This window comes from Anolis carolinensis, chromosome 3 (genome assembly GCF_035594765.1).
Source record: "Anolis carolinensis isolate JA03-04 chromosome 3, rAnoCar3.1.pri, whole genome shotgun sequence".
Lineage (NCBI taxonomy): Eukaryota > Metazoa > Chordata > Lepidosauria > Squamata > Dactyloidae > Anolis > Anolis carolinensis.
This window is the reverse complement of record NC_085843.1, coordinates 230386833-230402029: the sequence shown is the minus strand read 5'-3', so window position 1 is coordinate 230402029 and position 15197 is coordinate 230386833. Positions and strand designations below refer to the sequence as shown.

Genomic DNA, 15197 nt, shown 5'->3' with positions numbered 1-15197 from the left:
CTATCAGACCTCAGGGAAATTGTTAGTATGGACTGCTAGAAGCCTGAGAACATATACTACTACCTCATCAGAAAGAATCTTCCAATATTGATTCTTATAGTAGCATTATATAACTCTTCTACCATATAACCCAGCTCTGTGACAAAGACCAAATAGTTGGCCAATATTCCAGCCAAAATTTACCCCTATATTTCTCTATTTTATGAATATATCTGTTCCTCACATAACCATATTCCTTGGAATAAATTTCAAAGCTTGTTTTATTTACAATACCTTTCACCTTGTTCATATTGTTAGGCAAGTAATACAACACTGATGAACCCACTTCTCACCCCCTCTTTTTGTATACATTAGAAATGCTCATTATGAAACGTTATAATTTTCCAAATCCGTAAGAGCAGCACCGGCTTTGTCCTGCTGATGTTCAATCTATTTTAATAATGGAATAAGATTAATTACAATTACAATTAAGTGATTCAAAATAAAAGTTCTAATACTTTAAAATAGGGACTCTGTTCTATATTCAAATGGCACAGTATGGTAAGGGATGCACTATATATCCCAGGAAAACAGTATATGTGACTGGTCTGCATGAAAAAGAAAAGTCGACCCGCCTTGCATTCAGAGGAAAGTGTGCTTTCACATAATTGCATGAACAGGGTAACAGGTCAGGCCCACAGAGCCATTTACAAGTAATATGGAGCAGACCTTCAATTAGTCTCATTCTTGGAATGGAGGTAAAACAGAGTGGCCTCATTAAGGACATCCTGCTGAAGGCTGCGTCTCCCTCCCTCCCTGACATGGCTCCAGGACCATGTACTCCTACATCTAAGGGAACTTGGTACCAGAGACTAGAGTGGCTGCCCACTCAATCACAGAATCTTATAGGCTGCCCTTAAAGAGGACACAGACCTGAAATCTTTCCTTCCAGAATCTGTAGCTTTTCATCTTCGTGGGAACTATTTGTCTCTCTCGTTCTCTCCCAAAACTATCCAAATAACCCTTTCCTCCTCCCTTTACTCATTAAATACAGCAGAAACGTAATCTGTTAAGGAACTACTTGTTAGTGAAAATAAACTCAGGGAAAACAAGCACACGGCATAAGGATCATAAAAAGATCCTAGAACGCATGCACCACATGCCAAGGATAGAGATCATAGTAGCTTTAGAATTAGCTTCTCTCAAATACAGAAAGTGAACAGAAGCCCAATTCCACTAGAATTAGAAGATTAAACCATTGCAGAAAGCAAACTTGTGCTTTACAGGGATGGACTCAGCCCTGGCAGTAAACTGTCATTTCCATGCATACAGAAGTATTGAAATACATCTTTGTCCTTAAAAGGGTCAAAAGATATTAGGTCTAAGGAATTGTCACTGGGCCACTGGAATCTCTGCCCACAGAGGGGCAGCCTCACTGCACCAATTCCAAACATCCCTGGGAGGCAGCTTTAATCAAATGCACTAGTCAGAGGAACAAGGAATACACAGGGAGCCCCCTCCTCCCATGTGCCATGGGAGGAGCAATGCAGTTAGGCATTGGTATCTTGTCTTACCTCATCCAGTGCAAAATCCTTTACAGTTGGAATAGGTCTGCAAAGAATAAACTTGCTAAGAACAAAGGGCTTCTGATTAGTTTTGATTTGCTTTTCCCTCCCACCCCATGCCCTAGGACTCTGAAGTGGGAATCTGTTCTTGCCAATTACTGCTACAGCCACACTTTATGGAAGGAGGTGTTCCCATTTCTATCATTATTCCTCCTCCTCCTCCTCCTCTTCCTCCTCCTCCTCTTCATCATCATCCTCATCATGGCAATGTGTGATCTCTTGGGGAGTTTGAGGGAAGAGGTTGGGTGGTTTAATCTCACTAACAGATCGGGTCAGCTGGTGGCGTTTGTCGGAGTCTTTGAAGTCCCCAGAAGTGCGGTTGCGGGTGGCCATGGGAGACTCTGTCTCATTGATATCCACGTGGGTGTGTTCTACGGTTGACTCATGCGGCATCTGCAGGGAGACAAAATCATATTTTTTTTCATTCTAAAGGACTCTTTCTGATGCATTACAATATATACTTATTCTGTTTGGGGCACATTTATCTCTGTAATGAGAGGTTGAGAAAGTGTGTACACAGTCTGGTTTACTAGAATGCAGGTCCGCCGGTTTGGACTCACCAGCACATGGGCAGCTCTGAAGAGGTAGCTGAAGGGATAATATAGGAGGTTGATAAAAGAGGCTGCATAGAGGTCTGCATAGCGCATCACTTGACTGGCAAAGAGAGTCTGTCGGGAACCACTTCGGAACAGGCTCCCCATCATTCCGTAGCACATGTCCATGTCATGAGTCACTTTCTGAAATCAGAAAACACGTTAGAGTAGGCATGGGGGGCTGTCAGGAATTGTAGGAGTTGAAGTCCAAAACACCCGGAGGGCCAAAGTTTGCCCATGCATGCCTTAGAGATAAGAATTTCATGATTTGCTACAATTCCTTCTGAGAATAGGAGAAATAATACACTAATAGGGGACTCCTCATTTACTCCTGTGGAGGGACATGTAAGGATGTTATTGCAAATGGCAGAATACAACACGCACACTGGAACACACAGAACTTTTGAATCAGAGGCAGATTCAAAAGATGTAAAACAGATAGAAAGCTAAACGGAAACAGAAAGGAGTTTTCTGCCATCTACTACATTCTCCAATAGATGGCAAGTATGAGTTCTGGATTTGTGTTACAGTAAAACCCCGCTCGTCCGAGCCCTGCTCGTCCGAGCCTCCGTGCAATCCAAGTGGGTGAACAGGGAGGGCCGCAAAGGCCCTCCCCGTTCACCTGCTCGCTGGTGAACGGGGAGCACCCCCTGCGTGTTGCTAGGTAGCTTGCTATCTACCTGGCAACACGCACGGCTGGCTCCTTTTTAATAACTGGTTTCATTGCATTTACAATAGAAGGGATAGGAATTAATCCTTAGGTTAGGTTAAACTGAATTTAAAATCTGCATTAAAATCTTCAATGCTTTTTCTGAGCTTGGGAAAAAACATAACATTTTAAAAATCCCATTTCTTATCAACCCATTAAAAAAGCCCTACTGTTTCCTTCCATGTCCCTTAACTCTCTCTGCCATTTAATCTCCTTTTCTTTGGAAAACTGATCCCTAGCAAACATCTCAGGGTTAGTACCTCAAAATGCAGTTTCCTGAGTTAGATGAAAAACATCTATTAAGTGTCTTGTGTAAAACATACAAAGACCACACAGATGCAAAGAAGACCTCCCCCCCATTCCCAAGTTCCCTTTGCTACTTGTTGCTTTTAACTCTTTTAGCTTTTAAATAAATATTCTACTGTGCTTTAATCACGTACGGCAAAAAAATCCCAAAGATTTCTACAAACCATTCACTTGCAGTACTTTGCATCTTGTGACCTAAATACTGTAATTGCTCAACCCTGAGGGACTTAACACAATGAAAGAAACAAAAATTGCAAAAAATTAATTCTACTTAATAAGGCTGTAAAGAAGCAACTAGAGTTTGTGCCTGCCACAAGTAGGGAGAAAGGACACAGTGCATCTAAAACGTTTGTGGCATATAAGTCCATAAGAAATAAACTGAGAGGGAGATTAGTTTTACACTCTTTTCATTTTCATTTGTATGTACAATCATGATACATACATGTTTATGATAGCCAGGTTTATGACTGCGAGCTGAAAGAGGGCAGAGCAAGGCAAAAATGAAGGGGTAAGAGGATAGGATATCTTCAGCATTATTGCTGCCAACCAGCATTTCAAATTCCTATCCTATACTGAAGGAAGAGAATAACCCAAGCAGCTCCATCAAGGTTTTTTTACTAAAATGCTGGGAAGGAAAGTCCAATAAGGAAGTAAAAATAAAAGCAAAGATCACACAGGAGTAAAAGGGTTGTCTGTTCACCATTACCTTAATGCGCCTCTGGATGGAACTGATGTCAGGACGCTCATTGCTGCTACTATCCAAATGTCTGTTGAAGTAGAAAAAGTAAAAATTACAGTAGAGGGCAATGAAGACCAATAGGGACATGGATTTAGGAAAGGGAATGCCATTTTGAAAGGCTGGCTGTTTAGAGCAACAGTAATATAGAAAGTTGCTCTCCTGGCCGATAGTCCTAGCTCTTATGGTAATTGGAGCCAGTAATAGAGTGTAGCCACTTGATTAAAAGCAGCAGTTATCTGGATTACATTCTATGCAGCAGAATCAGTTACTTACTTATATAGCTCAGCCAAGAAGATGTCTAAACTCTGAAGTTCTTCAAAAAGGCCTAAACAACAGAGGGAAGAAATAAATGGCATTATTGGAGTGAAATTCATTATAACAAGTGCTCCTGACCAACAGAAAGGCCTGCTGGTAACACAGTTCCATAATCTTAATTGAGCAGAGCTCGTGAACAGATGCGGCAGCTCTATCCCCTCATTTCATGTTTGTAAATGGGAGTTGTCATAGGATGGAGCAGATATAATCTACTTTCCTATATAATATTCCTTATCAAAAATAAATTGGGAGGAGAAATATTTTCACTACCGGATTTTGGGAGATTTTGAAACACCTGTTTTTGTACATATATACATACATAATAAGATATCTTAGAGCCAAGGCGAAAGATAAATGTCATATCTGTTTTATATATACATTTTCTAGAGTATTTTGAATTTCGGGATAATGAGCGGTCAATTTCTATTCAAAAACCACAATAAGTCTTTTGTTTGCTATGACTCTCTGGTAGAAAGGTCCAAATTTTTTAGATTCCTCTTGATGGACTGTTTACGGCTTCACATTACTATGACTCTGCTCATGTTTTACATTCTCCAGTATTATAATATTATTATAATAATAAATAATGATTATCTGAATAGTTGTTATTTTTTAACAGAAGAAGTGCAAATGTTTTAAACATACAAAAAAACAAATAAATGCCAGGGACAGTAATTGAATAACTGGCAGATAAATTAATAGTCTCCACCTAAACCTTAGGAGCCATGGTGGTGCAATGGATTAAACCCTTGTGCCAGCTGAACTGCTGACCTAAAGGTTGGCAGTTCGAATCTGCGAGACGGGGTGAGCTCCCGTCTGTCAGCCCTAGCTTCATGCATGAACATGAGAGAAGCCCCCTGCAAGATGGTAACACACCCAGGCATTCCCTGGGCAACGTCTTTGAAGACGACCGATCCTCTCTCACCAGAAGCGACTTGCCTCAATTCGCTTCTGACACGATTTAAACAAAAACAAAAACCTTAACTGTAATAAATATCAATTATATAGTAAGCTACAAAAACTAAGGCATTATATCACAAAACCATCTGGAGATCTGTGTCCTTTCTATCCCTTTGACTCACATAAACAATGCAAACAGTCTTTAAGAAGCTAAGCAAATACTGCTCCAAGTGCCCTATATCAACCAATTGAGTTGAGTGTCTTGGAATGGCAGGAATAATTTCTTACAGCTTTTGTCTGTCCAGACATGAAGCTCCTGTGCCAGCTCTGGAATCACCAGGAAGGTCCTCCAACCTTGACGTTTTTTGGACTTCAAGATGTCTCCAAAGATGTGGTCACCTATATATAAGATGTCTTTGCCTTTGGCCCCAAGGAGATCACAAATTGTGTCAGAGGAGCCTGAGAGATCAATGAAGAAAATGGAAGGATTAAAAACAGTACATGTAGCCACACTTTCACAGCACTCTTATTCTAAATCAAAAGTATATGGAAAATCTTCCTCGCTTGTAATTGAGGAACAGTAGCATTACATGCCCCAGCCACAAAACTGTACAATCTATGACTTCTGTTTAGCATATCTGTTTATCCCATTCTCTAAAATCAATCTTTGTTTCACTAATACAAAGGCTATCTGTTATCTTTTTATTTCTCTGTTTCACAAAGGACATTTACACTAAATGCTAAAGATCCGTCAGAGAAGAACTGGCTCACTACCCAGATCTTATTATAAAGATGTGTTAGCTTGATCTCCATATATATTAGCATATGGATTGATGGAAAAAAGATACCTGTAATGTAGGATGCGCTTGTCTGCAAACTTAGAAGTCCTAAGATAAATTAGGTAAGTAATAGTTAGCTTGAGCCTATGCTGAAGATAGTCATTTGTCCTGATGTGCCAAAGATAGCCTTTTAAGATAAAAAGCCTATCTCCTACTAAACCATTTCGAACCTTTGAAATCCAGACTGAAGATGATTAAAAAGATCAGTATCTCATATTCTTATCCTGATAAAAGAACCAATCAATTTTATTTCTACTTTACCTCCAGAGTAAACAATGCCATGCTGCAAAGGGCCTGTGTAGGTACCGATCTTCAACTTGCCAGTAACCTGCACAAAAACAAAACCAAAATAGACAGATGGCTTAACTGTAAGTGCATTCACACCATGACTCTAACATTGTAGAAGGCATCTTTGCAACCTTGCATTTGGCTACAAAGTCTTATCTTGAGCCTGGTTTAATTTGTTTTCCCTTGATAGCTAAGATCTGGGCAGTAATCCCCTCCTTTCCATGGAGGCAGTGCAGTGTAAAGTTTAATCCAAGGGTAGAGCATGACTGTCGAAATGACCACTTAAAGATCATCTATAAAGAACTTGGCTTTCTTCACGGTGGTCCCTGAACATAAAACAAATAATAATAATAATAATAATAAAACTTTATTTATACCCCGCCACCATCTCCCCAACGGGGACTCGGGGCGGCTCACATGGGGCCATGCCCAAGACAATACAATAGACAAAATATAAAAACAACATATCAGAATGCAATTAAACAATGCAACAATAACACTACACAATACAGAACAGAAAAGCAGAACGTAGCATAACATAACAAGGGCGGGCCGCATGGACACAAGGTTAAAAACTCGGGGTAAGAAGAGATAAGAATAAAACCATGGGGAACAGGGTCTACAGAATACATGTTGGGGAGAGAAACACAGGAGGTATATACAATTACTCTCCGAAAGCACACCGGAAGAGCCATGTTTTTAAAACTTTCCTAAAGGCTAAAAGAGTGGGGGCTAGCCTGATCTCAATGGGCAGTGAGTTCCACAAACGGGGGGCCACAGCAGAAAAGGCCCTCTCCCTTGTTCCCACAAGGCGGGCCTGTGATAAAGGCAGTGGAGACAGGAGGGCCTCCCCAGATGAACGAAGGGCTCGGGCAGGTTTATAGTAGGAGATGCGGTCACGAAGGTAGGCGGGTCCCAAACCGTTTAGGGCTTTATAAATGATGGTCTGCACCTTGAATTGGGACCGGAAAATGAACGGCAGCCAGTGGAGCTCCTTAAACAAGGGAGTGGATCTCTCCCTGAAACTCGCTCCCGTTATTAATCTGGCCGCCGAGCGTTGGACTAGTTGTAATTTCCGGGCCGTCTTCAAGGGAAGCCCCACGTAGAGTGCATTACAGTAGTCCAGTCTAGAGGTAACTAAGGCGTGCACCACCGTGGTCAAGTCAGACTTCACGAGGTATGGTCGCAGTTGGCGCACAAGTTTGAGTTGTGCAAAAGCCCTCCCGGCCACCGCCGACACCTGAGCCTCAAGCGTCAACGCTGAATCCAGGAGGACCCCCAAACTGCGGACCTGTGATTTCAGGGGGAGTGCAACCCCGTCCAGCACAGGTTGCCACCCAATACCCCGATCCGACGAACGACTGACCAGGAGGGCCTCTGTCTTGTCGGGATTGATCCTCAGCTTGTTCCTCCTCATCCAGTCCGCCACAGCGGCCAGGCACTGGTTCAGCATCCGAGGGGCTTCCTTGGAGTCAGATGGGAACGAGTAGTGGATTTGCGTGTCATCTGCGTAGAGATGGCAACGCCCTCCAAAACTCCGGATGACCTCTCCCAGCGGTTTCATGTAGATGTTGAAAAGCATGGGGGAAAGAATAGACCCTTGCGGGACCCCACAGGTCAAAGGCCAGGGGTCCGAGCAGGTGTCCCCCAGCTTCACCATCTGGGAACGGCCCTCCAGGAAGGACCGGAGCCACTGCAAAACAGTGCCACCAAGCCCCATCCCAGACAGCCGTCCCAGAAGGATACCATGGTCGATGGTATCGAAAGCCGCTGAGATGTCCAGGAGAACCAGCAGGGTCACACTCCCCCCATCCAGTTCCCTGCGGAGGTCATCCACCAAGGCGACCAAAGCCGTCTCAGTACTGTGCCCAGGCCTGAAGCCAGACTGCGAGCGGTCCAGAAAATCAGTGTCATCGAGGAACCCCTGGAGCTGCGTGGCAACCACCCGCTCCAGAACCTTGCCCAAAAATGGGAGGTTGGAAATTGGTCTGTAGTTGTTACATACGGATGGGTCTAACGAGGACTTTTTAAGTAGCGGTTTTACTACCGCCTGCTTAAAGCAGGATGGAACTGACCCCTGGCACAAAGAGGCATTAATTATAGCCACAAACCAATCCAACAGCCCTTCTTTGGCCAGCTTAACCAGCCAAGAGGGACAAGGATCCAGAGCGCAAGTGGTCGCCCTCACAGACCCAAGAATCCCCTCCACATCATCAGGAAGAACAAGCCGGAAAGAATCCCACAAGATCGAACAGACAGGTACCTCGGTTACCTCCGCTGGAACTACAATTAAACTGGAGTCCAAGTCACGGCGTATCTGAGCAACTTTGCCTGCAAAATGGTGCGCGAAATCGCTGCACCTGGCTGCCAAGTCATCGGGGAGCCCCTGGGCCTCAGGAGGCCGCAGAAACTCTCCCACAACTCGGAACAGCTCAGTTGGCCTATTGGCCGCAGACGCTATGCGAGCAGTCGTGAAAGCTTTCCTGGCTGCTCGCAAAGCCACGGAGTAAGCCTTAATAGCGGCTTTAGCCCGTGCTTGGTCTGACACGTCCTGAGATTTCCTCCAGATGCACTCTAGTCCCCTCCTCGTACGCTTCATCACAGCCAGCTCCTCAGTGAACCAAGGGGTCGACGTGGCTCTGCGCAACGAGAGGGGACGTTCGGGAGCGATCATGTCCAATGCCCTTGCCAGCTCACTATTATAGCGATCAGCCAGGACATCGACAGGATCGCCAGTCTCCAGAACAGGAAGATCCCCAAGAGACCTCAGGAGTCCATCCGGATCCATCAGCCTCCTGGGGCGGACCATCTTAGTGGGTCCACCACCCCTGCGGAGGTTAGAAGACACGGCGAAACTTACACAGATCAGATGATGGTCAGACCATGACAATGGAAGAATATTTTGCTCTTCCACTCTGACTGTTCCACCGTCCACAATAAAAACAAGGTCCAACATGTGTCCCGCCTGATGTGTGGGCCCAGATATAACTTGAGACAGCCCCATGGTCGTCATGGCAACCATGAAATCCTGAGCTGCACCTGTCAATGTGGTCTCGGCATGAATGTTAAAGTCTCCCAAAACTATAAGTTGTTGGGAGGCCAGGGCCACATTAGAGACCACATCTGCTAGCTCGGACAGGGAGACTGCTGGGTCGCGGGGTGGACGGTACACCAGCAAAATCCCCACACTGTCTCGGGCTCCCACCCTCAGGAAGACACACTCGAACCTCGAAGTTTGCGGAACGGCACATCTGATCAGGGCGATGGACTGCCGAAAGATCACCGCGACTCCTCCTCCCCGCCCCCCAACCCTGGCCTGCTGATGCACCCCAAAACCCGGTGGACACAACTGAGTGAGATTCACCCCACCTAGCTCGTCCAACCACGTCTCGGTGATGCATGCCAGATCCGCCCCCTCATCCAGGATTAAATCCTGAATAACAGCTGTCTTACCATTGACAGATCTGGCATTCAGAAGCAGAACCTTAAGGCCGGGGGGTCTGTCCTGAAGACTACCACACCTATTCCTCCCCAGGGTCGCAAAAACTCTGTTGCGCTTCTCCCTGGGTCGCAAGTGACCGCTCTTCCTCCTCCTCCTCCCCCACACTACCTCAATGGTGCCCCACCCGTGGGAACCCTCTACCTCCTGGGGGGTTAATTGATTAGGGTTGCCTTTTAAGGGGGTTAGTCAGCTGTTCTGAAATGTGGGGCCCACAGAGGTATTTGTTTGATTAAGGAAGGGACCCATCTCCATTAGAGGTAAAGAGAAGGAGTCATCTGACTTAACGTCATCTGACATTGACAGGGGGCTGAACAAGGGTAATGTCTGTGGGCAGGGTTGAGAGGTGGGACCGGCATAGTTTAAAATTGGGGAGGGAGTCTCAAAGTGGAACTCTGAAAAGGGGGCCAGCACCGGCGAGCGTTCGACCCCGTTGTTAGAGGTTATTAAATCTTGTGTGTCGGAGATCAGCCCGCTGACCAAGGGGCGAATCACTGGATCTACTAATACTCTTCTAAGAGTGATGCCCAGCAGTTGTAATTTAGGACCAAGCGAGAGCAGTTCCTCCAATAACAATTTGTCTTCCAGTCCAATGAGGAGGCGTAGGGAGCGGTTCCAAGAATGGTGATCTCTACGAAGCCAGTCAATAGTCTCAATCTTCACTTCCGGCCGGCTTACAGATAGTATTTGTGATAGAGATGTCTGTACCGCTCGCTTAGATGACCATCTGCCTCTGTTCAGTATTGAATCTGAAACTTCCACTGCCACCCTATTAGTTCGTAACAGAAGCTGGGGATTGCAGGGAATGTCCAGTGATTGTCCAATCAATTCAGAGGATGACGCCTTGTTAGTCCTCCAAGAGGCTCTGTTGATCTCCTTCCACCCATCCCTCCCCTGTCCCTCTCCCCCAGATAGCAGCCCCCTTCCCTCACTAGTCACTTCAGCATCTAACCCATTAGCTACCTTCTGCTCCTCCAGCCTCTTCCTCCTTTGGCCTTCCAGAGCACTAAATTCCTCTTCCAGGTTAGCGAGATTGACTGGTATAGTTGCTCTACTGTCTATAGGGGATGGATTTTCCACAATCAGGGAAATTCCTTTAAAAAGAAGATCAATTTTCTTGTTCAGTGTCTCAATCTGAAGTAAGACAGCACTGAACGATTTCCCCAAAAGGTCACATAGGTAGGAGAGATCGTTCTTCCTCCGAGTTTCCTGCATACTCAATGTCTATTACCTTCTCAGTGACCTTCTTATAGTAAACCACTCAGATCTTTCTTTCCTATAGTAAACCACTCAGATCTTTCAACAAATTCAGAGCTGACATCTCATTCCTGATATCTAATTCTGTCAGCCTCTTGCACATTAATATATCAACCTACATACACGAACCATCTAACACATTCCAAAAACCATCAGATTCAACCATCAATTGAACTCGAAGTACTCTCTAATCCTATGTGATTACTTCCTATGATCTTTGATACCAGACTCTCACATCCACTTCCTATCACAATCGGATCTGTATCCCCTATTAGATTAAATTAAATTAAAATAAGTCTTTCTTACTCCCATCCTTAATACACAACTATATACACACACACATACACTCAAAAAAAAAAAAAAAAAGGCAAAGTGGCAAGCTGTAGCACTGATGAATTCTAGGAGGTGCTGCCCCACACAGGACCACCCGGTCCACACGTAGCCTCTGGTGATTGAACGGAGAAAGGCTGGCCGCGAGGAGAGCTGGTGGGTTCACCCGGTACAGCACAGTCTCCAATGCCTAAGGGGGCCTGGTCTTTGCAAAGATCGAAAAGCAGGATGAAAGATGAAAGAAGCCACCCGGTCCGGCGTGGCCTCCAAGGCTGAGGAAGGCCGATGAAGAAGCCAAGAGAGGGCTGTAGGAGGCCGCCCGGTTCGGCGCGACCTCCGAAGGCCTCAATCTCTTGGAAGGCCGAGAAGGGGGCTGGGGGTAGGTCGCCCGGTCCGGCGCGGCCTCTACGACCCTGGATATCCCCGTGAGAACCCGCTGGAAGCTGTAGCCGAATGCACACGCGCGGCGGCCGAAGGAGTTAATGGAGGCCGCCTAGTTCGGCGCGGCCTCCACAGGCCTAGCCTCTCCTGGAGCAGATGTAAAGGCTACAGGGAGCCGCCCGGTTCGGCGCGGCCTCCAAGGGCCTTGTTGTCCCCTAAGGGTTGGAGGAGGCCGCCCGGCACGGCGCGACCTCCAAGCCGGAAAGGAAGCCGACGGGGAAAAAGAAGATGGTCGCCCCGGAGGCCGAGGTGGGAGCAGAAGAAAGCCTCACAGGCCAGTAAGGCGCCCAAGGAGGCAGATGGAAAGGGCCTGGGGCTGCAGTCTACTCACAAGGAGTCCCAGAGGCAGCAACAGGCAGGGTGGCTGGAGATGTTTCTGGCCTCTTCTGCAGCACAACAGCAGGCCTCTCAGCCCTGCCAGGGCCTTGTGGGCTCAGGCTTTATAGATGGTCCTTCCTAGGAAGTGCTGAGTCACACCCAGATGGAAAGGGCCTGGGGCTGCAGTCTACTCACAAGGAGTCCCAGAGGCAGCAACAGGCAGGCTGGCTGGAGATGTTTCTGGCCTCTTCTGCAGCACAACAGCAGGCTTCTCAACAAAGGGATGGCAATTAGTAAGCTTACCTTTGTGGTGGGAAAACAAATCAAGCCAGGCCCAAAATAAAACTGTAGCTAAACGTAATATCTGCTCTAGCAAGGGTATCACAGTGATAGCTTAACAGAAGTAGAAGACTTTTGTTATGTATCAGCACTCTACAGATGCCTGAAGAGTGATATTAATCTTAAAAGCTGAAGCAGCTGTGGTTCCAAGTTAAATGGCTCATTGGATGTTGTGGGATAAGTACTTCTGCTAAATAGCAGGGTAGGATAATGCACTCCTTTCCCCTTAACTGAAGGATGGAGAAGACTGATGATAATGATGATGGTGATTATTATTATTTGCATCCAGATAAAGGGTCACTAGGTGATTCCTGGTTTGTCTTTAACAACTACATTGAGGTAGGGTCACTGAAGCTGACAATCCGAAGGAAATTGAGCTTCTTAACCACATAGGAATTCTTAGAAAGAGTGAGAATACCACGTAAATCCTCCACTGTTTTGTCTCCAGGTGGGAGGATGAGTAATGAAGTAATTTTCTTCTGACTGCAATATGCATCAGAGTGTTGCTCAGGCATTATTTAGAAGAGAAAACTTGTTTCTTTGGGCAACCAAGTAGCAACTAATATGAAATCTGACCTGTCTGGCCTGATCTTGGAATCACTTTAAAAAAAGGAAACAGCAGTGAAACATATCTTGGTCAGGTAACAGAAAAACAAGTATCCAAAGAACAATGCTGAACATCCATTAATGCAGAGGTGGGGAAAGTGCAGCTTACAAAGCTGTTTTTAAGGATCTTGTGACTCCCAGAACTCTTCCTATTTAATTTGTTGGGAGGAAAAAAATCTACAAATATTTCCCTCACACCTTAAAGGCAAGAAGATTTGCCTTGGTAATGAGGAATAAAGCTCTCCTTGCCACAAAATGTTTCAGTGCAGCTCAATATAGGTCAAAGTTGCACTATCATTTTAAACATAACATCAAATAAAAATGGGGTGTGTGGGGGGGGGGGATTTATATAGCACTTGGAGAATTTGTGAATTGTGGATTGATTTTAAAATAACCAAAGCAGATAAACAAAAACTTTAGAAGAAAAGATAAATAAACTATAGAAAAGTAAAACAAGTAGAAAAATAACAAATATAAAATTGTGCTAAAATTGTGGATTCTGAATTAGAACTGAAAGTAGAGTGGTATGTAAATAAAGGAGGAAAGCCATGTTTACTGACCAAATTTCACCTACTTATAAAGTTTTGGATCTGTACTCAACATGGACCCATATATGTGATTCACTGTGTCTTTTTTCTTTTCTTTATTTTCTTTATTTAAGATATTTTTACCCCACCTTTCTCCACAAGTGGACCCAAGGCGGCTTACAATATATACAACATACAATACAGAAGTTAAAATATAGTTAAAATCAAATACTTGATATAACCAATTACCACCTCCCCAATATAAAACCCATTCGACATAAAAGCATTAAACCTTAAATCTTAACCCAGCCCTAAAACATATGGATCTGCCTTTAGTTGAAAGCCTTCTTAAATAAGAAGGCCTTTACACCTTTCCAGAAACACAACAGAGACGGGGCAGATCTTAATTTTTCAGGAAGGATGTTCCAAAGTGCTGGTGCCATCCCTGAAAAAAAGCCTTCCTTGGTCCTATTTAAATGCATGTATATGGCAAAGCTACATTGGCACCAAGCTGGCAAATACCTGTATATCTGTATTTTATTTTAAGTGAATTAGATGTATGTTGTATGTTGTGTTTGTACTGTCTGCTCTTGATAAGGCCAACTGGCTAATCAATAAATTGTTGTCAAATTGCATGTTAGAGGGCGCCCAGTGTCGAGATAAAGGTCTCCTAGCAGAATGTCAATGCTCAACCCAGTATATACAGGGGGGCATGGTGTTCCAGGTAGCCTGAACCAAAGCCATATTGCCAAGAATCAGCACCTTGAATTGGGCTTGGAAACGTATAGGCAACCAGTGGAGCCATCTCAGTAATGGAGTAGTATGCTCCCCGAGATCAGCCCCCGTTAGAAGCCTGGCTGCAGATCTTTGTATGAACTGCAGTTTCTGAGAACTTTTCAAGAGCAGAACTACATAGAGCGCATTACAATAATCCAATCTGGATGTAACCATTGCATGTACCACTGTGGCCAGGTCTGATCTCTCCAGGAACGGGTGCAGTTGATGCACAAGCTTTAATTGTGCAAAGGCCAACCTAGTCACTGCTGTCACATGGGCTTCCAGGTTTAAGGCGGAGTCCAGGATAACCCCCAAACTGCAAACCTGAGACTTCAAGGGCAGTGAAATCCTGTCCAGCTCGGGTTATAATCCTATTCCCAGATCCATTTTACACAAGACCAGCAATACTTCTGTCTTGTCTGGATTAAGTTTCAACTTGTTTACCCTCATCCAGTCCATTAGGAATTCAGTTCTACTAATAGCAGGTTTTTTGGCTAAAATGATAGGAGTAAGTTTCCCAATATAAGCCCATCCCAAGTTCTAATAACTGAAACCAACTATATCAGGCTTTCCTTCAGACAGGTCTAAAGAGATGTTTTATGTATCACTTACTGTATCCACCTGCCTCAAGACTGTGCCTTCTCCAAAGAAAAGAGGCTTGCGCGCATCCACAAGGATGAGGTCAAAGTATGATTGCCATGGTCGATGAGAGTTACCAGGCTAGAGGGAAAGTGAAACAAAAACATACCTTTTTAAAGATCAGATCAGCAAATGAACCGCATACTGCTTTTGGTTTTGTGCGCTTTCAAG

The 15197-nt window shown here is 44.8% G+C and overlaps 1 protein-coding gene across 8 annotated transcripts in view; it reads right to left on the bottom strand.

The window, feature by feature from the left end:
• Nucleotides 1-242: 242 nt before the first annotated feature.
• The window catches only part of nt5c2 (5'-nucleotidase, cytosolic II), a 100790-nt gene continuing 85835 nt past the window's right edge, over nucleotides 243-15197 (bottom strand). For all 8 annotated transcript variants that reach the window (XM_008106572.3, XM_003218510.4, XM_008106575.3 and 5 more), the window contains 7 exons: nucleotides 15000-15107; nucleotides 6267-6333; nucleotides 5455-5625; nucleotides 4225-4276; nucleotides 3919-3979; nucleotides 2165-2341; nucleotides 243-1997 (listed from right to left, as the gene is read on the bottom strand). In XM_008106572.3, coding sequence (XP_008104779.1) covers nucleotides 1749-1997; nucleotides 2165-2341; nucleotides 3919-3979; nucleotides 4225-4276; nucleotides 5455-5625; nucleotides 6267-6333; nucleotides 15000-15107 — 885 coding nt within the window. In that variant the 3' untranslated portion in view covers nucleotides 243-1748. The remainder of the gene's footprint in view (nucleotides 1998-2164; nucleotides 2342-3918; nucleotides 3980-4224; nucleotides 4277-5454; nucleotides 5626-6266; nucleotides 6334-14999; nucleotides 15108-15197) is intronic.